This window comes from Diabrotica virgifera, chromosome 10 (genome assembly GCF_917563875.1).
Source record: "Diabrotica virgifera virgifera chromosome 10, PGI_DIABVI_V3a".
Classification (NCBI taxonomy): Eukaryota; Metazoa; Arthropoda; class Insecta; order Coleoptera; family Chrysomelidae; genus Diabrotica; species Diabrotica virgifera.
In genome coordinates this window covers 70,677,318-70,701,677 of record NC_065452.1, presented here as the reverse complement: position 1 = coordinate 70,701,677, position 24,360 = coordinate 70,677,318, and the positions used below count along the sequence as shown (strand labels likewise).

At 32.7% G+C, this 24,360-nt stretch overlaps 1 protein-coding gene across 3 annotated transcripts in view; it reads left to right on the top strand.

Annotated features, from left to right (window-relative positions):
* The window catches only part of LOC114343906 (alpha-1,6-mannosyl-glycoprotein 2-beta-N-acetylglucosaminyltransferase), a 182,250-nt gene that overhangs the window by 121,328 nt on the left and 36,562 nt on the right, over positions 1-24,360 (top strand). For all 3 annotated transcript variants that reach the window (XM_050663488.1, XM_028294749.2, XM_028294747.2), the window contains exon 2: positions 14,265-14,920. In XM_050663488.1, coding sequence (XP_050519445.1) covers positions 14,286-14,920 — 635 coding nt within the window. In that variant the 5' untranslated portion in view covers positions 14,265-14,285. The remainder of the gene's footprint in view (positions 1-14,264; positions 14,921-24,360) is intronic.

The following is a 24,360-nucleotide window of genomic DNA, read 5'->3' as shown; positions in this document are numbered from 1 at the left end:
ACCGATTATACACCAGGTATACAATGACAATTTACCTGTCTAGCAACTGTCTATTATTACAGCGATATTGTTAAAGAATAAGGCTATACACACATTAAAAAAATCACTTAAATCGGACAACGGGTTTAGTAAATTCGAGACATCAAAAATGACCCATGCCCGTTTTTCGTGCCGGTCAGTGTATTTGCAGCTACAGGAAGGGTAGTCTCAAGAAGAATAGTTGATCAAAGATTACTTGAAATGGGACTGAGAGCTTACGGTCTGCTTTTTGTATTACCTTTGACACCACAGGATATGGTTCGACGCTTAGAATGGTGCAAAACTGGAATGGACAATAGAATTTTGTCTGCTTCAGTGATGAATCTAGTTTTCGTTTGGATGGCTCTGATGGGCGCACACGGGTAAGACGTTTTCAAGGTGAGAGACGAAATTAGACTTGGCTGTTAAACGTTATACAGCAAGACAACCAAGTATTACGGTATGGGCTGTTATATGCTTGGGAAGCAGACAGAGCTGGGCAGTACCCGGGTACAAGTACCCGAATTTTGTACTCTAAGTACATTTTGGGTACTCAGTACCCAGTACCCGAGTACATTTTCAACAAAGTACTCGGTACTCGTTCCCGTAGCATATCTGCTAAAATACCCGGTACCCGCGTTTATTATACGAGTACATTTTCCGAGTACTTTTTGCAGGTCTAAACTTGTCACTGCATGTGGAAGAGCAGATTAATAGCACACGCAAAAACGATACTGATACGCAATCAGTAAAGTCCATTCGTCAAGTCACGCAACGCATATTCTCTTATGCTACAATAATTAATAGCCCTCGAAGAAATGCTCTAACTGATGAAAACTTTGAAAAATTAGTTATCTTAAAAGTCAATAAAATTAATCAGTGAGTGTGAGTGGTGTTATACTGATTATTAAACGATGATTAATTAATTATTCATTAAAATTCTAATTTTTTTATTTTAGTTGGAATTGTATTTCCGACTGGTATATTATTTGACAAATAATGACATGATTTCGAAGTCAATTAAGTATTATATAACGCCCTAGGGCGTTAAATTTAAATAACTAGTTAAATACTGTCAAGTTGACAAATAACAACCTAAGTAAAACTATAGTTACCACAATTACGTTACGACTATTGCTGGTAAATGTACTTATTTGAAAACTAATTAATTCAAAATTCATTCAAATTTTTTGCATATAAAGAATAATTTAGTCGGACATTAAACTTTGAACGCACCACGGGTATTATAGATAATAACTCTTTCGGTCAACTTATATCCCTCGGGCCAAACGCCCTCGGTATATACACCATTGCCCTCAAGCGTTATTATCCTTATAATACCCTTGGTACCTTAATAACTATAGAGAAACTCCCTCTGTGGCTCAGTGGTAAGAGCGCCTACCTTTGGATCGAACGGTCCGAATGGTCGTGAGTTCGACCTTCACCAGGGTCAGGAATTTTTCGTTTATTATAAATTAATAAATGAAAATAGTTTCTGTCCTTGTGGGATCGGTACTCACCGGAGGGACCGCAGACGTTCGGATACAATTAGCGTCTCTTTGCAAAGACAATGACGTCGACTTTGCAAAGTAACAAGACACTTACTCAACACACACACTACACATGACACTAGGTACCTAACTGCAAAAATTCACCGTACCTACCATGCCAATGGCTATTAGTTGTCGAGGCATTAGCTAAATAAAAAAACTATAAAGATGCAGAGATAATAATTATTACTAGGCAGCAGATTTTATGCTAAAAGCAGATTGCTTGCATATATCGCATATTTGAGAACTTTACCGACCAAATTTTGCATATTTTTAAAGAAACGTGCATATTATGTGTCTATTTAAAAACATTTGTTCACACAAAAAAAATTCAAAAATTTTTTAATTCGACACAATATTATTTCCCCGCACATGCGGTCTTTCACTGCCTTTCAATTATTGTAAGGATTCATTTATTACACTTACGCTCGGTTTCATAATTAGTTAAAGTGGACTAAATTTTAAGTTGGTACCATTATCAATGCAATTCATATGGGTAAACGCCAACGTATAAGTGAACTTTAGTTAGGCCGATGTCAGATTATGCGTTTTGACCGGATGCGTTTCCGCCGCATCCGGTGAAAACGCATTGTGTGACAGATCGGTCCGGTTGCGTTGGAAACGGATGCGTTTTGAGTCATCGGTACGCGCTTACAAACTGCACCAGACTAAACGCATAGTGTGACAGGTCGGTCCGGTAGCGTTGGAAACGGATGCGTTTTCACCGCATCCGGTCAAAACGCATAAGGCCGATGCCACATTATGCGTTTTGACCGGATGCGGTGAAAACGCATCCGTTTCCAACGCAACCGGACCGACCTGTCACACTATGCGTTTAGTCTGGTGCAGTTTGTAAGCGCGTACGGATGACTCAAAACGCAACCGGACAGATCTGTCACACTATGCGTTTTCACCGGATGCGGCGGAAACGCATCCGGTTAAAACGCATAATCTGACATCGGCCTAACCATCCTTTTACGATTCTTTGACGGAAATTTAAATATGATTAAATGAGATCCTGTTTTGTTCGTCGAATAAATAGTACCTATTGACCACCCGATTAACTGTAAATTATTTCAAGCCGATAAGAGAGGATATTATTATTAGAGAGGATATTATTAAATGTATGAAAACACCCGTTGCTAATAATGGGTATAATGCTAATGCTATAGTAAATCAGCCAGTAAAATTAGCCACTTTTAGTCGGTCAATCCGAATGCTTAGTTTTTCTTGTAAAAGTACTTCTGTTTGTGAATAGTGCATTATGTATGCGGAAAGAGTTATACTTACACTATACACCAACGTAGGTTTTAACATTGCTTTCTTCCTCTTCTTTCTTTAATAAATAATATTTGACTGCATCCTCAACTTTTGCAGTTTGAAAAAGTACGTGTTATTGTCGTAGATACCATCTCAGCGAAAATTTTCGGTCACACGTCAGGACAGAAATATGTCAGGGCAAGTCAAAATTAAAAAAGATGAGCGAATCGAAAGTTGTTCAGTTATCCATTGACAGTAGAAAATCGTTTGAAACAAATTTTTATATGTACCGGGTGTCCCAATAAGAATGGCTCTCGGCCATATCTCAGGAACCGTTTATAGTAGAGATTTGAAATAAAAAATTTTATAACAAAAGTTGCCTCAGGAAAAGCCTGGAAATTATTTTCATAATTATGGGTCCACCGCTAGAGGGCGTAATTGAATATCAAAAATTAAAAAATCAAAATTTTACAAAATTTTCCTAATGAAGGGGCACTGGAAATCCGATGATTGTATTCTTCATCAAATTCTGCGCATATTTAATTTAACAAGTTTAACTCTACCTTTGCAAATAAGAGGTGGGGGTGAGTGGGAACCTTGTTATGAAAAAATGGCTGTAAGTCCGGTTCTGCTAAATCAAATTTTGAAAACTGGGTCTTGTTGAAGACAGATCTTTTTCTTTAATGTAAGCGTGATAATTTTGAACCATCCTAATAAGTAATAAGCCAGCTGGGAGGCGTTATTTAATTTTTTTCAGAAATCTAGTTTTCTTTAGAAAATATTAAATACAAGTATGCATTTTTAATCATACTTTATAAAATTAGATTAAATTAGCAATAGAATAGCGAAAACCGCATGTCGATACCTTTTTTCTATCTCAAGATATCTCGAGAAACGTGTAAATTTTATACATAACTGTTACTATCACCGGTAAGCTAAGTTAATGAAAAGTAGTGTGCTGTGGAAAAAAAACAAAATAACATTTTCCAGATGTCAACGTATAAAAATATAATTAATTAAAACAACAATATAAAGAGAGACAATACTATTAAAATTAAATATAACACAGAACAAAAAGAACTACTTAGTGACGACCTAAATATTTAAATTGTTGCCCATCATACACTACTCTAGGATACATTATCCAGAGAATACTAAACGCCATTCAAAGCATATCGAAAGCAGAAATTGAGACTGCTGTTCAATCTACTCTTGAAAAAGTAAATGTTTGCAACGAAAATGATGGGCAAAAATTTGAACGTTTATGTCATCACTAAATAGTTGTTTTTATTTCTTTGTAATAGGGCTTTACAACGCTTCTCATTTGTTTCGAGCCTCTGTCATATGCCGTATAATCCGTGTATAATATTAATATACGAGATATGAACGAGGCTCGAAACAAATGTTGAAAAGACCTAATATACGTTGATAGCTGGAAAATGTTTCTTTGTTGTTTCCATAGCACACTACTTTTAATTAATTTCGTTTACCGGTGACAGTAACAGTTATGTTTTTAAATTTACATGTTTTGTAAGATATCTCGAGATAGAAAAAAGGTATTAACATGCGGTTTTCGCTATTCTGTTGCTAATTTTGTCTAATTTTGTAATATGGTATTAAAAATGCATGTTTGTATTTAATATTTTCCAAGGAACACTAGATTTCTGAAAAAAATTAAATAACGCCTTCTAGCTGGCATATTACTCACTAAGTTGGTTGGAAATCATAACTTTTACATTGACGAAAAAGATCTGTCTTCAACAAGACCAAGTTTGCAAAATTTGATTAAGCAGAACCGGACTCACAGCCAGTTTTTCATAACAAGGTTCCCACTCACCCCCACCTCTTATTTCCAAAGGTAGACCTAAACTTGTCAAATCAAATATGCGTAGAATTTTATGAAGAATACGACGATCGGATTTCCAGTGCCCCTTCATTAGGAAAATTTTGTAAAATTTAGATTTTTTAATTTTTGATATTCAATTACGCCCTCTAGCGGTGGTCCCACAATTATGAAAATAATTTCCAGGCTTTTCCTGAGGCAACTTTTGTTATAAAATTTTTTATTTCAAAGCTCTACTATAAACGGTTCCTGAGATATGGCCGAGAGCCATTCTTATTGGGACACCCGGTACATAGTCATATTTTCTTTTATTCTAAATAGCTACTTTCAAGATTCTACCTGTTGCGTATATATAAAAAATAATGTTTTTATTTGAAAGATAATATTTTTATAAAACACACTAGAATAGAACAGAAAATATGTGGTTTCAAGAAATGTGCATTCTTTGAATTTTTGTGCAAATCTTGCGCATATTTCGAAATTTTTTACTGCATATGTATGCGCATATTTTATCAAAATTGATCGCATATAAATCCGCTCCCTAATTATTACTTTCTTACTTTTTTCGGGTCCTGTATTCGAATGTACTCGAAATAAGTACCCGAGAAATTCGGGTAATTGTACTTTGAGTATTGTACTCTGAGTACTTTTTTTGAGCAATGTACTCAGTACTCTGTACTCGTTACCCAAATATGGAAAGTACTCGGTACTCTGTACCCGAGTACAATTTATCAGTACCCGGCCCAGCTCTGGAAGCAGAACTTCTAGTTCTTATTAACGGCATCAGATCGACAATATATTGGTGAAGTACTAAAACCGGTTTTACATCCCTACCTACAAACCATTCCAAATGCGATTCTTCTACAAAATAACGCAAGATATATTGCTCGTGAAACCATGGAGTTCATACAAGCATCTGGTATAGAGACTTTGGAGTGGCCATCAAGATCAGCTGATTTGTCACCCATCGAACATGTGTGAGATATTGTAAGTCGAAACGTTCGACCTCCAGCATTCGATTACTACGTCTTCCAGCAAACTTAGAAGACCTGAGGCATGCCATAAGAAGAATCTGGATGAGTATTCCGCGATATGATAAATATAGACCACTGAATAATTCGACCAATGACCCGTAGAGTAACTGCATGTATAGAAAATCAAGGAGGAATCACTTGTTATTCATTTTTTGACGAAAATGAAGTTGCAAATTTGTTTATAATGTTATCACATAATAAAAATATTATGGTGCATACTTCCATAAATAAATATTTAACAAAATAGTTGTCCTTCTAGATCAGGGGTGGGCAAACTTTTCTTAGGAAGGGCCACAAAATGTTTTTGGTCTATTAACGAGGGCCGCAATATTTGTTTGTTACCTTAACATGTTCGACTTACTATTTTTAACTTTTTACTAATTTTACTAATTTTGTTTAAGGGGAAGGGGGTTAAAATCAATATTTCAAGCACCTTTTTTGAATTTTGTTTGAAACAATGGTAGAAATATTTTATTCTTAAATTAAATAAACATACTTAGTACAATTCAAAGAGAATTCAAAAAAAATTCAAGATTAAATATTGAAAAATAAGCCAACGGTGGCAAATTTTTACATCTCAAAAAAAGATTTTGCAGTAAACATCAGAACTCGTAATTGGATCATATGAAACAAAAAATTCAAAAATATTTTATTATCATGAGTTTCTTGAGGTAACGCTCCCGAGTTTTTTTAGTTTTAACGATTTTTGAGTTTTTTATATCACTCAGCAGTCAAAATAACGAAATTGTTTGTAAAAAAGGGAGAAAATCAAAAAACAAAAACATAAAACAAAAAATATCTCGACAGAGTTACCTCACGAAATGTCTAAAGGAAATCTATGAAAAATTTCAGGTGGATCTGTCAAGTTGCGTTTGAGTTACAATGTCCACCACCTTTGAAAAAAGCAGCTTTAAAAAAACGCGTTTGAGGTTTTGACAACTTTTATTTTTAATTTATTTTTTGTCTGTCAGATCGTAAAGTGATGCGCATCAAAATATGTTTTTGAATCTCAGATTAATTTACAAAAGAGAAGGGAACAGCTGTTAAACCTGTCTCACTATATTCAAGCTGCTGCAAAGCCAGTCGAAGGTAGGGATATTAAAAATGCTGTTTTTGCGGTAATTTTACTTCGGTCCAACTGAAATTTTCCGAGACTATTCCTGAAGTTGTGTAGTTTCATTTAAAATAATAGAAAAATCGAAATTCTCAAAATTTTTAAACCATACCTCTCCACCCTAAATAGCATTCGCACTTATTTAAGCATACTATTTCCCTCAAATATATGAGTATATTATGAGTAAAATAAAATTAACATGAAGTAAAACTCCCTAGTGTAGTTGGTATATTTAATAAAAATTATAAAAATTTTTAAAAATCCAAACGGATTACGTTCAAAACGTTTTCGGACTTATCAGTCCATCATCAGTGAACCTAAAAGTAAGTAATCTCACTTAGTAAAATTGAAAAGGGTGAAATTTTGGATGTTAAAAATTGAAAAGTGTGGTTACGATTACTTACTCTCTGTCCTTGCTAAATAGCCACAATGCCAAACACTGGTCAAGATGTATGTTCTAACTACATGGTGAAATCTGATCTACAATTTGGCTTACATTGGATGCCAACGGATTAGTACTAGGAACATGATGCTCTACTCCATTAATTAAGAGATTTTTTTAAAATTAGGTCTACATTGAACTACGTTTAGTCTGTCAATGATTTAGAAGGAAGTTGAAATACTTCAAATGTCAGTAACATTGACATCCAGGAAAGGGAATTTTTAAGGTATTAACCAAGGCCAAGATCCAATGTGGTTACGGAACTTTAAGTTTAAGACTGTGTTGGAATTTTAATTTTTAATATTAGAATTTAAAATTTACTATTTTTATAAAAATATTACAACCATTACCATAAACTTGACTATAAAATTAAATTTGATCGAACTTATTGTCATAATATTGTAATGAAAAAAATGTAGGATAGAATTATTGGTTAATGAAAGTTAATAATTTTTTTGGCCTAAAATAGCCTTGTGGGTGAAAGTTAAAACGTTGAAGTGATACAACCGTTGTTTAGTGTGTATAGAAATATAAATTTGTTAACTGTAATGTTGGTTGTATAAGTCTAGTAAGATATTGATTCTGTATGAAATTAACCAATTAAAAAATTTGGTGAGAATTGAGGTAACTGATATAAGATTGTTAAGTGAAAAATATAAATAATTGACGGGATGTGAAAATGTGTTAGTTATAGTCAAAAATATAGGAAGTATTATAACATTATGCATATAAAAGAAAATGGAATTATTTGATTGTTAAATTAAAACTAAGTTGATAAAATGTGTAAATGAACAAAAGATTCAAAAGAAGTGCGTCAACCGGATGCACAAGACACAAACTGTATTTGGAAAATAATTAAAAGTTAAAAATAGTAAAATAAGAATAAAGTTGTAAAGTTAGAGATTAGAGTGGCTAGAAAGATAGATGCAACATATTAAAATTTTTTGAATTTTTAAGAAAAAATGTTTTTTAAAAAAGAAGAAAAATGAAAAATAAAAGAAAAAGAAAGAGAAAAATAAACTAAAAAGGAAAAAGGACCTGTATGAAAAAGGAAGAATTAAATGAATAGCGTAGTAAAACATTTTGGAAAAGATCAAGGAACGAAGTAAAGACCCAAGCGGCGAATAGACAAATAGATAAGGTCAATGATTTATGAAGGGAAAAGTAGGGTGAGAAAATGGCAAAGGGTGAATTAGTTGTGTTGGTGTTACTGGGGGTTATAGAGTAAATGATTAGTATGAAAGGAGATTTTGGAAATAGAAGGAAGTGAAGTATGAAAAAGAATGAAAAAGAAGGTTAAGTTAAAGGTTTTGGGTGAGGTCAGGAAAGTTGCTAAGAGTGAAGGATAAATTGAAAAAACAAGGAATTTAGGAAAAAAGTTGACGGTGAATGGGAGTAAAATTGCGATTAAGGGAGGTTTGTCTATTCACACAATTGGGACTGGACCTCAAGTCTCGGATAATCTCCAAATCCTCATACAAGTCCAATCGGAGTGTGTTTTTCTGCTGTATATTGTGCACCAACTGGACACCCTCAGGAATCTTAAGTTCATGTCTATTGACTTTAAGGTGATGTGAGAAGGAGGAAGTAGTATCTCTCTTACTATGTTCTAGGGATCTGGTGGCAAGAGATCTACAAGTTCTACCGATGTAGGTAGCATCACAATCTGAGCAAGAGAGTTTATATACACCACTACGGTTCATGTAGTTGATTGGATCCTTAGTATTGGTCAAACTCTTGTTAAGGGTGTTATTAACTTTAAAAGAAATTTTTATATTATCACAGGAGTTGGTAATAATGTATTTAACTCTTTCAGATAGATTAGGGTTATGGAAAGGCAATGAAGCATAAATCGGAGTTGTTGTAGATGAAGTAGAAGAAAAAGCTGACTGTTGAAGTAATCTGAGCTCTCTTTTATGTTGGAGTTTATTGATGATATCAGGGTCATAACCATTGTTTATAGCAATCTGTTTAATGATGTTTAATTCTTTGTTAAATTCTGTTGATGAAAGAGGAATAGAATTTAATCTGTGGATAAAACTACGGAATGAAGAAAGTTTGTGGGAAAGAGGATGATTAGATGATGAATGAATTACCTGATCTGTTTGAGTAGGTTTACGGTAGATCCCAAAGCTGAAATGGTCATCTAGTCTGGTGATAGAAAGGTCTAAGAAATTAATGGAGTTAGAAGTTTCTAGTTCCATAGTGAAAGTGATTTTTGGATGAATTTGATTTATTTTATGAAGTAAATTCTGTGCTGAGTTGGAATCGCCTGAGATCAGAAGTAAACAATCATCTACAAAACGGAACCAGTGTAAAATCTCAGTATTTTTTATGATATAGTTGGATTCTAAATGATCCATAAAAACATCAGCTAGGAACGGGGATAAGCAACTACCCATTGCTAGACCATCAGGTTGTTGGTAAAAGTTGTTATTGAAAACAAAGTAATCTTGAGATAGACAAATTTTGAGAATGTTTATGATAGACGAAGTGGTATTAGGGGTTATAGAGTTATTTAAAAGAAGTGAGTTAACCAGACTAATAGATTCATGTTTGGGTACTGAGGTAAATAAATTGCTAACATCACTTCTTTTAAATAACTCTATAACCCCTAATACCACTTCGTCTATCATAAACATTCTCAAAATTTGTCTATCTCAAGATTACTTTGTTTTCAATAACAACTTTTACCAACAACCTGATGGTCTAGCAATGGGTAGTTGCTTATCCCCGTTCCTAGCTGATGTTTTTATGGATCATTTAGAATCCAACTATATCATAAAAAATACTGAGATTTTACACTGGTTCCGTTTTGTAGATGATTGTTTACTTCTGATCTCAGGCGATTCCAACTCAGCACAGAATTTACTTCATAAAATAAATCAAATTCATCCAAAAATCACTTTCACTATGGAACTAGAAACTTCTAACTCCATTAATTTCTTAGACCTTTCTATCACCAGACTAGATGACCATTTCAGCTTTGGGATCTACCGTAAACCTACTCAAACAGATCAGGTAATTCATTCATCATCTAATCATCCTCTTTCCCACAAACTTTCTTCATTCCGTAGTTTTATCCACAGATTAAATTCTATTCCTCTTTCATCAACAGAATTTAACAAAGAATTAAACATCATTAAACAGATTGCTATAAACAATGGTTATGACCCTGATATCATCAATAAACTCCAACATAAAAGAGAGCTCAGATTACTTCAACAGTCAGCTTTTTCTTCTACTTCATCTACAACAACTCCGATTTATGCTTCATTGCCTTTCCATAACCCTAATCTATCTGAAAGAGTTAAATACATTATTACCAACTCCTGTGATAATATAAAAATTTCTTTTAAAGTTAATAACACCCTTAACAAGAGTTTGACCAATACTAAGGATCCAATCAACTACATGAACCGTAGTGGTGTATATAAACTCTCTTGCTCAGATTGTGATGCTACCTACATCGGTAGAACTTGTAGATCTCTTGCCACCAGATCCCTAGAACATAGTAAGAGAGATACTACTTCCTCCTTCTCACATCACCTTAAAGTCAATAGACATGAACTTAAGATTCCTGAGGGTGTCCAGTTGGTGCACAATATACAGCAGAAAAACACACTCCGATTGGACTTGTATGAGGATTTGGAGATTATCCGAGACTTGAGGTCCAGTCCCAATTGTGTGAATAGACAAACCTCCCTTAATCGCAATTTTACTCCCATTCACCGTCAACTTTTTTCCTAAATTCCTTGTTTTTTCAATTTATCCTTCACTCTTAGCAACTTTCCTGACCTCACCCAAAACCTTTAACTTAACCTTCTTTTTCATTCTTTTTCATACTTCACTTCCTTCTATTTCCAAAATCTCCTTTCATACTAATCATTTACTCTATAACCCCCAGTAACACCAACACAACTAATTCACCCTTTGCCATTTTCTCACCCTACTTTTCCCTTCATAAATCATTGACCTTATCTATTTGTCTATTCGCCGCTTGGGTCTTTACTTCGTTCCTTGATCTTTTCCAAAATGTTTTACTACGCTATTCATTTAATTCTTCCTTTTTCATACAGGTCCTTTTTCCTTTTTAGTTTATTTTTCTCTTTCTTTTTCTTTTATTTTTCATTTTTCTTCTTTTTTAAAAAACATTTTTTCTTAAAAATTCAAAAAATTTTAATATGTTGCATCTATCTTTCTAGCCACTCTAATCTCTAACTTTACAACTTTATTCTTATTTTACTATTTTTAACTTTTAATTATTTTCCAAATACAGTTTGTGTCTTGTGCATCCGGTTGACGCACTTCTTTTGAATCTTTTGTTCATTTACACATTTTATCAACTTAGTTTTAATTTAACAATCAAATAATTCCATTTTCTTTTATATGCATAATGTTATAATACTTCCTATATTTTTGACTATAACTAACACATTTTCACATCCCGTCAATTATTTATATTTTTCACTTAACAATCTTATATCAGTTACCTCAATTCTCACCAAATTTTTTAATTGGTTAATTTCATACAGAATCAATATCTTACTAGACTTATACAACCAACATTACAGTTAACAAATTTATATTTCTATACACACTAAACAACGGTTGTATCACTTCAACGTTTTAACTTTCACCCACAAGGCTATTTTAGGCCAAAAAAATTATTAACTTTCATTAACCAATAATTCTATCCTACATTTTTTTCATTACAATATTATGACAATAAGTTCGATCAAATTTAATTTTATAGTCAAGTTTATGGTAATGGTTGTAATATTTTTATAAAAATAGTAAATTTTAAATTCTAATATTAAAAATTAAAATTCCAACACAGTCTTAAACTTAAAGTTCCGTAACCACATTGGATCTTGGCCTTGGTTAATACCTTAAAAATTCCCTTTCCTGGATGTCAATGTTACTGACATTTGAAGTATTTCAACTTCCTTCTAAATCATTGACAGACTAAACGTAGTTCAATGTAGACCTAATTATAAAAAAATCTCTTAATTAATGGAGTAGAGCATCATGTTCCTAGTACTAATCCGTTGGCATCCAATGTAAGCCAAATTGTAGATCAGATTTCACCATGTAGTTAGAACATACATCTTGACCAGTGTTTGGCATTGTGGCTATTTAGCAAGGACAGAGAGTAAGTAATCGTAACCACACTTTTCAATTTTTAACATCCAAAATTTCACCCTTTTCAATTTTACTAAGTGAGATTACTTACTTTTAGGTTCACTGATGATGGACTGATAAGTCCGAAAACGTTTTGAACGTAATCCGTTTGGATTTTTAAAAATTTTTATAATTTTTATTAAATATACCAACTACACTAGGGAGTTTTACTTCATGTTAATTTTATTTAACTAGATGGTATACAGCCAACCTTCGGGTATTATCCCGTTTTATTTTTTTTTTTTTTTTATATTATGAGTATTTATTTATTTTTAGTCTATCTATGAACCTATTTCTTTTTCACTAATATTGTTCTGAAGCTATCTCCTTGTGGCATCTTATGCAATTTACTATTTTATTTGTATTTTATAGGAAATATGCCACAGTTTAAGTTTGAAATTAAAGTTATTTGACGTTTCGATTTCTCTTCGATTGATCTTGATTCCCTTCATTGTTTTTGTTTTATTTGAAACAATTAAATAATAAAAAAAATATTTATTTACAAACTTACAATAATATTTATTAAAATATGAAAAACGAACCTTAATGGATTTTATAAAATTTTAGATTAGTTTTATGTCCTTGTTCATGATTTTTTCTATTTCGAGTGTAAACTTTGTGGTACCAATTCCGGTCCTCAGTGGATTATTATTTATGTTCATTATTCAAAATGTTTGTTTGCAAAAAAATGTCGAACAATAAATTTAGCTACGTACGTTCGGACATTTGCAAAGATTTGTGAAATGCAAAAATATTCCAAAAATATACAAATTAATCTATAATTTCTAGTTGAATATAAACTGGTACGCAATCAATTTGAACTGAAAAATTATTTCTTAGAAGAAAATGATATATCTTCAATATCTTTGAAACGATTTTCAAATTCCGTCAGCAAATTACACATTTTTTCTTCAAAAATTTTAAACTTATTTTTTGCTGCATTATTTAACGATTTTAATGAAGGACATAATTGAACTAATAATTCTTTCTTTTTTTATATGACCAATGAATAGTTTGAGTTTCATTTTGCGTTCAAAACTTATGCAAATGTATAGCAGTTTTTCATTTCTAAAAATAAAGTAATTTCCTCCCCTAATTCACAGCATCTTTTAAAAATCTTTTCTAAACTTAACTATCGAAGATGATTGTGGTATAAGATATTGGTATGTTCTTCTAACTCTTCCAAAAATGCTATGAATGCATGATGATTTAATCCTCATGAACGAATAAAATTAACAAATAAGTTATATTGAAATGACGTTGTCTACTTGCTAAACCTTTTTTCATAATACTTGTTCTGGAAATTGTTCATGAACGTAATCTTTAAGTTTTCTCAACATTACAATATTTGCTCCTTTTCAATTTGTTGCTCGCTCCGTCGGTTGTTACACTTACTCGGTGGTTACGGGTTAATTCAAAATTTTGCAAACAGTTCCTGGTTACTTCAAAAATATCGTTTCCATTTATGTATTGAAATTTCGTGGATTTCATTGAGGGGAGCCGACAAAATTCTGTGCCGGAGACCCAAATAATTGCCAGCGTTATGTTGAAAATTTGCGGAAAAATCACCCGCTGCAAAAGTGTTAATTATCTGCTGCATTATCTATATTTATTTATTAATATTAGCAATAATTTTATAAAATCTTTAAAAAATTTTTGCGGCCGCGAGCCGCAAAAAAATGTATAAAGGGCCGCACTTTGCCCACCCCTGTTCTAGATGTTACATTTTTTTTGGCCATCAGTATATTACATACATTTAAATTGCAATTATAAGAGAAAGAGTTCAAACAACAAAAGTAAATTGTAAATTTTGTTGTAGGTCTGGTGGCTATGCCGTACAATGAGCAGCGGGAGTAGCCAAATATGGCGTCGTCGCAGTGGTACAGCATGGATCCGCGCTGGCCTAGTAATCTTCATCTTGGTATTCATATGGATCCAGATGACGTTCCTGAGCTTCGCTGGTTCATCCCCTCAATATTCAGAACTAAACGATAGTAACGCGGCTATTCTGAGTATGGTTCCAGCTGTTTTGCACAAGTTTCTATCACCCAGACCAAAAAATCTTTCTACTATTACTTTCGCTAACGGCAGTTTCTCAAAATTTATTTCTACAGACGTTCTAAATATATCTGAAATTAAACGAAATATAGCACAATACAACAGACAACAAATCGTTTACAATGAAAATATATTTGAACCGCTTCAAAACGACTCAATTGTCATACTAGTTCAAATTCACGACAGAATCACTTACTTGCGCCATTTAATTGTCAGCTTAGCACAAGCACCTGGTATTTCTCAGACTCTTCTTATTTTCTCTCATGATTACTATGACGAGGAAATGAATAATCTAGTCAGAAGCATTGATTTTTGCAAAGTGGTACAAATATTTTATCCCTACTCCATACAAACTCACCCATACGAATTTCCAGGAGAGGATCCCGGAGACTGTCCTAGGAATATTAAAAAAGACCTGTAAGTACATAAACATGAACTATTTTTTTTTATTTTTTATGTTATTTTTATTGATAGCTTTGCTTAAGATCAATTAGCCAGACTTAATTGGATTTATGCAGTAAGTGTCATACCTATGTTAAAAATTGACTATAATGTATCACAATTCTTCAAAATCAATTTATTCACACACCAACTTGTTTACAATACTTCCACACAATGCCAACTATAAACTTCCAAAAACTGAAATAATACTGTTATTTAAACTGGTAACTTCCTGTGTTTATTTTCTGACGTTCCAGACATTACTAGACATTTCGTGATTTTTCGATGAAATCTAGAACATTCTAGATTTCTTTAAGACCCCTTCTCTTTCGTCGAGGGACTTTTTTATATGGAATAAATCTCACGGAGCTGTCATAACACTGCTCCCTCCTTTATAGTTATTCGTCTCGAATAACTGGTCTACTAGGGACGGAGTGAAGCCAACTGGGTGGATCAGTTCCATGGGTATCAAGCTAATCTCTCAATATGAACTACCTTGGGTTCACTTCTAGCTGAAAACTGGAAGCGGTACATTAGATTGTTTATTTCTGCAGGACGGTGTACAGGCCTTCCCAGTTTCTTTGAAAGTCATTTCTTACGCATTGGTTTGTATAACCATACTAGGTCACCTCTTTCAAAAGTTGTCCCAGTAGCGTGCATGTTGAGCGTGGCCTTGGCTTTATCATTTTGAAGCTTCAAACTTTTACGAGCAAATTCGTAGACGTTTTCAAATTTTTGTTTAAAATTTTCAATGTACCTCGGAGATGAATATTCTTGTTCATAAATCACATGTCTTACATGTCGCATATCTGCGACAATTGATCCAGTAAAATCTGTCTCGAATTCTGGCCAGTGTTCTTTTGAATCCAAAATGTTCTCCAGAAAGGTTGCTATGAAGTTTTTGCAACACAATTTTAATGTGATTTTGACAGTACCGCTTCTTGAACTGCACGTAGTCCTTCGGGACTTTCCCACTTCCGATATAATAGACCAGGAATCACCAATTCACGGACCAGGGTCCGTTTCGAAAACCTATGACACTTCCAGAGTCCGGATTTAATGCTACCTGTTTCTGGTTGTTTTTATTTCTGCTACTATAGTGTTCTACAATTTTATGGAAATTATTTGAAAGATAATGCATTTAAATTTTGAATTTTAATAATAGCGTTTGTTTACTTTACAACTGCAGTTCTGTATATTTTACGGCGAATGAAAAAACTCTATAATGGAAAGGCAAACTAATAATATCTATAACTAATAATACCTCTACAGTTGGCCACTGTAGAGGTAAATACTTTCCTGGTGCAGTAAATGAAATATAAATTTTGTACTGTTTTGATATTATTATCAGCATATTATTGAACACAGTAGTATTGTAAATTATTACTGAGAATGTTTTAAAAGTTAGGAATTTATATTTTGAATGTTATGATATATTTCTTCAGTTTTAGACATCTTTATTTTGGTATAAACGTATTAACTTTTTTTAAATCAACTATGTTAAATGGGAAATAAGCCACAATTTAACTAAAAAATGATTTTATTAACGTTTCGATGTCCAAATCGGATGCCGTTGTCAAAATACAAAATATTAATAAATCAAACAAAAATGTTGTTGCTTAGTAAAAAATTCTTCTAATAATTTATTTAATCTGACTCATTTATATCGGCAATTCAGACATATATTACACATTTTAAAGTAGAAGACTTAACAATAGTATTTACAATATTTATGAGTTGCGTTCCTGGGACGACTTTACTGAAAGATAGTTCATTGGATTACATGAAATCGACCCGAACTCTAGAATATCCGTCACAAAAAAATCATAGCATGTGTTCTATCTTTAAAAAGACAACCACATGCAACGGTGACAGTAAAATTCTCGTGTTAGAGATTCCATATATTCATTCGTGATACTATCCCGACATCGTAAGTATTAGGTCTTACATTTAGTTTACTCTCAAAACTAATACCAAATTCTGACTTTAATATACATATTATGTTATTTTAAATTATAAATAATATTAATAATACATAGATATATAAATAATACTGAAATATAAAATATGTACTAACTGGATATGTTATTAACTTACTAATCGTGGTATTTTATTTCTATTGACTTCCTCCTTTAGTATGGGTAACCACATCCTACTGCATTCTACCGAGGAATTTGCGACACAATTGGTTTCATTTAGCATAATTAGAGCCGCTTCTTTGATTTTTCTCCTTTTACTATATGTCTCTTTCAGGACTATACTTTAATCTCTCCACTGAACTCTATGTTCATTATCCCATCCGTGTTGACATATTTGAGATCTATCAAATTCTCTATTTTTAATATAAGACTGATGTTCACTTATTCTAACGTTTAATGGTTTTGATGTTTCACCTAAATAAAATTGTTCGCATTCACAAGGTATTTTATAAATACAATTCTTTGTTCTTTCTTGTTCATTGTTATGTTTAAATTTAAATGAAACCAATTGTGTCGCAAATTCCTCGGTAGAATGCAGTAGGATGTGGTTATCCATACGAAAGGAGGAAGTCAATAGAAAGAAATAAGAAAATAGAAAAAACATATCGAGTTAGTACATATTTTATATTTTAGTATTATTTATATATCTATGTATTATTAATATTATTTATAATTTATAAATAACATAATATGTATATTAAAGTCAGAATTTGGTATTAGTTTTGAGAGTAAACTAAATGTAAGGCCTAATACTTACGATGTCGGGATAGTATCACGAGGTTTTTTTCTGGTTTTCCCTCGGGATTTACTATGGAATCTCTAACACGAGAATTTTACTGTCACCGTTGCATGTGGTTGTCTCTTTAAAGACAGAACACTTGCTATGATTTTTTTGTGACGGATATTCTTGAGTTGAGGTCGATTTCATGTAATCGAATGAACTATCTTTCAGTAAAGTCGTCCCAGGAACGCAACTCATAAATATTGGCAATATCATTTTAAAGTCTTTTACTTTAAAATGTATAATATATGTCTGAATTACCGATATAAATGAGTCAGATTAAATAAATTATTAGAATAATTTTTTACTAAGCAACAACATTTTTGTTTGATTTATTAATATTTTGTATTTTGACAACGGCATCCGATTTGGACGTCGAAACGTTAAAAAAATCATTTTTTTAGTAAAATTGTGGCTTATTTCCCATTTAAAATAGTTGATTAGAAAAATGCCACAAGGAAATAGCTTCAGAACAACATTAACTTTTTTTTAATGCATTTATTGAAACTGAGAAATTTAAAATAAATAATCATAGTACAAAATGGTAATTAACATGTTATCTTTCCTACATTAAGGCGCGTTTACATGTATCCAGTAACTGGCGCCAGTCGCACTGGAACGACAGTGCTGGCATCATGTAAACGCTTTTTTGTTCCAGTCCAGCGCTGTCTGCCAGCGCTGTCTCGAATAGAAGGCTGGTCTATTTTTCGTGCCAGTGGCACTCGTCCGCGTCCCCTCTAACCCCCCCGTGCCAGTGGTTGTAGACACGTGTAAACACAGCGTTCCAGTCGCTGGCGCTGTCGTACCTGTGGTTTCAGTGGCCGTATTAGGATTTTTAATAAGAGTGCCAGTGAGATTGGCGCCAGTTACTGGATACGTGTAAACGAACCTATCCAGCGCTGTCTTAGTCAAGCACTCGCATTCCAGTGAGACTGGCGTCAGTTACTGGATACGTGTAAACGTTACTTTAGTTTCAATGCAAGATGTTTGCTGGAAACTTTGTAAATCTGAAAACTATTTTAATTAAATACCTACACAGCTGAAAAATACTCTCACTTAACATGTAGAAAGGAAACAAATATAAAAACGCACAATTAACGGAAAACTCTTCACAAAATTAAATTATCAGTGATAAAAATGTCATTTTTTATTTTGTACAAGCTGTCTTATGTTTGGGGTGAGGTTAGTGCAACTGATTCTAATTAGGGAATTAAGATGTTCATCTGGTAGCTGAGATCTGTACCGATTTTTAATTAAGTTCATTCTTGAAAAAGCGGTTTCGCACACATAAGTTGAGCCAAACATAGTAGGTTTATACAAATAGTACACAATTTCATTGCCAAAGATTTTCAGAATTGTCAAACACTATATTCTGAATTTAATGGCGGTCCGCACAAAACTAGCCTACGGTTTGGATGCAGACCGAGGTCCGCCATTTGGTGACCCCTGTAATAGACCATTGAAAAGATACAGAGATTCCCATTGAGCCCAGTACGCCTTTATAGTTCCATTGTATTTGGTTATTTTCTGTCCAATAGGTCTTACTCGGTTTTTAAGCCATTTTCGTATGACTTTTAAGTCAATATATTTCTTTGGACTCTTTGTAAGATTTTCCAAGGAAGCCTGATCATTATCTTCTTCCTATTTAACGTCGTTGCCTGGAGACTTACTTCTTCGGTTACATTCTCTTTTTCTTCAAGCTGACACTGGCTTTGAACCTGTAATTCGTTCAAAGGTTCTCTTTTCTGTTCTATTTAATTTTTACTAATCGCTAATTGCTCCTTCAAATAAGCCACTTCAGATTCCAGAATATCTTTTTCCTTTCTGTGGTGATTGAGGAAAATCGATTTCGAGACCTATATCTACTAAATTTACGTGCATAGAAATCGGCCCACTTAAAAATTTGGTCATATTTGGTGTCTCATATTCCCTAAACCTGTTGGCCGATTTAAGTGATTTTGTACATGTTGAACATGTTATAGCCTGATTCTTTGACAATACCACTGTAATAATATTGTTGCTAAACATGTAAATTTTCATTGTACATCGGGTGTATCAATCAAACTGTATTTTTTTCTCAAAGTTCGCATCACCCTGTGGAATATTCTAGCATTTATAAAATACTAAAATTAAAACCCAACTATAGTCTCAGGTTTTCTTAACATTCTGTTTTTTGATTCATTCGTTTATGTTGGAAAATAAAAAAGTTAGGTAGGTACTTTAACAACTAGACATGTTCTTCATCAATACACGGTGTTTTTAAATAAGTGCGACAAACTTTAAGGGGTAATTCTGCATGAAAAAATAATGACAGTTGGCTTTATAAACGTATGTCCGCAAATGTTTAGTGTCCGAGATACGAGATGTTGAATTTATTCTTGCAAAATGACGATTTATTTTATAGCTTTAAAACCGGTTGAGATATGCCAATGAAATTTGGTGAGTTTTAAGACGTAGTTATTGCACATTTTTTGACATACAATTAAGAATTTAATATTCACCATTAGCGCGCATACGTGTAATATCACCGATCATATTACCCGTATGCACGCTAGTGGTGAATATAAAATTCTTAATTTTATGTCAAAAAATCCGCAATAACTGTCTCTTAAAACCTACCAAATTTCATTTGCATATCTCAACTGGACTTAAAGCAATAAATGAATTGTCACTTTGTAAGAAAAAATTCAACATCCCGTATCTCGGAAACGAAACATTTGCGGACATACGTTTATAAAGCCAACTGTCATTATTTTTCATGCAGAATTACCCCTTAAAGTTTGTCGCACTTATTTAAAAACACGGTGTATTGATGAAGAACATGTCTAGTTGTTAAAGTACCTAACTTTTTTATTATCCAACATAAACTAATGAATCAAAAAACAAAATGTTAAGAAAACCTCAGGCTATAGTTGCGTTTTAATTTCAGTATTTATAAATGCTAGAATATTCTACAGGGTGATGCGAACTTTCAGAAAAAAACACAGTTTGATTGGTACACCCGGTATATAATGACAATTTACCTGTTTACCAACAATATTATTGCAGAGGTATTGTTAAAGAATCGGGCTATAACAGGTTTAAAAAATCACTTAAATCGGCCAACAGGTTTAGGAAATATGAGACATCAAAAATGACCAAATTTTTAAGTGGGCCGATTTCTATGCACGTAAGTTTATTATTTCTAATAGGACTATGTGACGGAATTCTGAATGTCCTTCTAGGTCCTAGGTAACCGAATGTCCTTCTAGGTAACCTTTTGACCTCCTTTGGTTCTTCTGTCTTTTGCGGGAATCGGCTTCTGCAATTATTTTGCAAACGTCTCATACTTCCGTATTAAAACATATTCAGTTTTCATTTCGAGTTTTTTTTTGTTGCAGATTTTGCAGTATGCTTAAAATTTGGATTAAAATAGGTTGTTGGTTATCTGCGGTTGTGACTTCTTCATTTTCTCGAAATCTTATTTCTTTTAATTTTGGACGAGATCCTTTTCGCTGAGATATTCCTTGGCTGAGATTAGTGCTCCATTTAGCGTTTTGTGATGTTGTAATCGGAGAGTTTGTTGCATTTCGGCATCCTTTATTCCATCTATAAATGATGCTTGTATACCAATTTTTTTCAGAAAATCTTTGGGTGTCTGAGGATACGCCAAATACAATAATCTTTTAATATCGGCTTCAAATTCTAGCAGGCTTTCGCTTTTTGATATCGAACTTTTAGCTGACTTTGGAAAACCTGTTTTAGATGCTGCTGGACATATCTCTTATGCTTGAACCAGAGAGGAATAACTGGGTGCATCTTAGGGAAGAAATTACAAAACGGTTACTGCTTGTCCTCGAAGCGACATCACCAAGAAACCTGTCATTTCTTTCTCATTCCAGCCATTTGCTCTAGCTGCAGCTTCGAATTGAAAACGATAAGTTTCCCATGCTGTTTGGCCATTGAATGTGTTTGGTTTTAAAGTTTTGTTACTTCTAAGTGTGCTGGGTTCATCTATGGAAGATGATGAAGCTGTTTGTTGAGATTCGACATTAGTTACTGAAACAATATTAAATAAAGAAGCTTGGGTATTAATTTTTCTTTTTGTTGTTTTAATTACACCGATTCTAATTTGTCTATTTTAACAGTAATTTGACTCTAAACTGTAACTGTAAACTGTAAATTTTCGTGAATTTGAGATAAACTATTTATGATTTTTACCTCTACTTTTCTGCGCCTCTCCTTATCCTCTTCTTCTTATTGTCTACGCTTCTCCTTCACCTCCCTATGCTTCTCCATTTTCTCTATCTCTTCTTCCATTTTTAAAAACCATGCGGAGGGTCCAAACGTATCCATTTCTTTATTAAATTCAGTGGATCTTGTATTAACCATTAAAAATTACTTAATATGTCTTTAATTCCACCGCTTTCACCAATGTTACACTTCTTTAACACAAATTTATTCAAACACCAACTTGTTTATAATACTTTAGCATAATGACAAGTATAAACTTCAAACACTGAAATAATACCGTAATTTATACTGTCAACTACCTGTGTTTATATCAGGTTTGTTCTAGCAAACAGTCAAACTATTCAAAAACCGTCAGCAAACAGATGGTCAGTGAGAGAACATAATCAAAGAATACAGTTGGGTACTGTATTCTTTGACATAATACAGTCACCAGTGATATCCCCTCTACTCGCGCTGGTCCGCTATTCTCTGATGGTTTCAAACCGTTTGAAACTGATGCTAGAACAAACCTAATATTGACATATTAAGCGTAGACTCGGCATACTCACCAAAAAAGCGTAACGCGTAAACAGCATGGAAACAGTCGATCGGTGGTCTATCTATATTTTTTAACCAAACGATCCCGCGCATGTGACTGACAAAGATGGCTAGACCACTCAATCTTGTGTCGACGTTACACCCCGATGCATTGAGTGGCATATCCCTAGCCAAGTCTATCCTTTACATGTCTCTGGTTTATATACATTTTCTGACGTTCCAGACATTACGAGACATTTCGGAACTTTTCGATAACATCTCGAATATTCCAGATTGTTTTAATACTTCTTCTTTTTTGTCAAGGGACTTTTCTGTATGGATTAACTCTCACCGAACTGTCGTAACTTTAATAAATTTGTTAGTGTTAAATTGTGAAATTTTTAAAATGTGAAAAAATTAGAAAAAGAGTAAAAAGTATGTCAGTTTAATAAGTCAACTGATGCATTTGTACGTGGACACACCGGCATTTCTTTTTAACAAATGACGTAATTTTCGCTTGTCAATATGCATAATATGATTTTCATAAATAATTCAATGTTATTACAACTTTTTCTGAGTTTCTTTTTATTAAATTAAATTTCATTCAATTAAATTCATTAACTTAACTTTTTTGACATAATTTCATATTAGATCACAGAATTTTATATTTACACGCATAGAATCTCCTACCTAACAAGATGGTCTTGTCAATCAGTATTTTAACGTCAATTTTCAATTAGTCGCATAGATAAGAGGGCGGGGTAGAATGAACTCTCTATAGACTAGACTGGTCACGTATTCCAGCGCCATCTATAATTTTGGAAGCCAACTAATCTAAATAATTTAAAAGATCTCTGTAACGTTAAATTTGTTTAACGTCCTCTGGGATCTTAAACGCTAACTAATAATTGGAAGATCTTCGCTAGGCACACGAAATTTTATATGTGCAATCTTTTAATTTTTAGTTTTTGTAATAAAAATATTTTTATCGCAAAAACAAAAAATTAATAACATGCACATATCAATTTTAGCATGAGCAGCGACGATATGAAAAAAATGAGAAGTATGTATGGACAATGTAACAACACTAATAAAACCAACAAATGACAGTAATAAATTATTATTTATATATAAATTTTAACATGAATCTTAAGTATATTAAATGGTTTTGATAACACAATGTCTTCATCAGATTGAGTATTACACTAAATTTACTCATATACATATATCTACACTATACATAAAAAGTTGTAAAATAATAATTTTCTTTATACCTTTGGAATTATTCTCATTACCTGGAAACAACTACAGTTGAGGGAACAAAAATAATTTATACACTGAAAAAATGTCTATAACTAAAATATTAAACATTCACGTCACCTGAGTACAGAATGCAAACGTAATAAAAATAAACAGAATATAAAGCACATTATAATATGTACACAAAAAACAAAATGGCACGTGTATTGTGAGTTGTGATCACACTCAATTCAATACGACACAGCGTTGCCTCTTTAGGAAATCTATTGCATGTTTAGCTAAAATCTACTAGATCAAAAACTAAAATATACTAAAACTTTATTAACCGATTTGTATATAATTTAGGTTTTTTTATAATAAAAACTACAGCTAACTTCACTATACTCAGAGCCTCTTTTACTTCAAATCAGGCCCGAGGCACTACACAATTTTCGGGCCCCTAAATATGATTTAATAATAATAATAATAATAATAACTTTTTTAAATGAATTAATTATTTAATAGAAATATAGTTTATGGCACCAGAAATTTAAATTTTTATTAAAGATAAATAAAATTTATAGTTAAACAATTAAACAATGTTTAAATAGGTACAGTGTGTCGCATTTAAGATGAAGACAGCTCTATATTTCGGCTATCAAAATAAA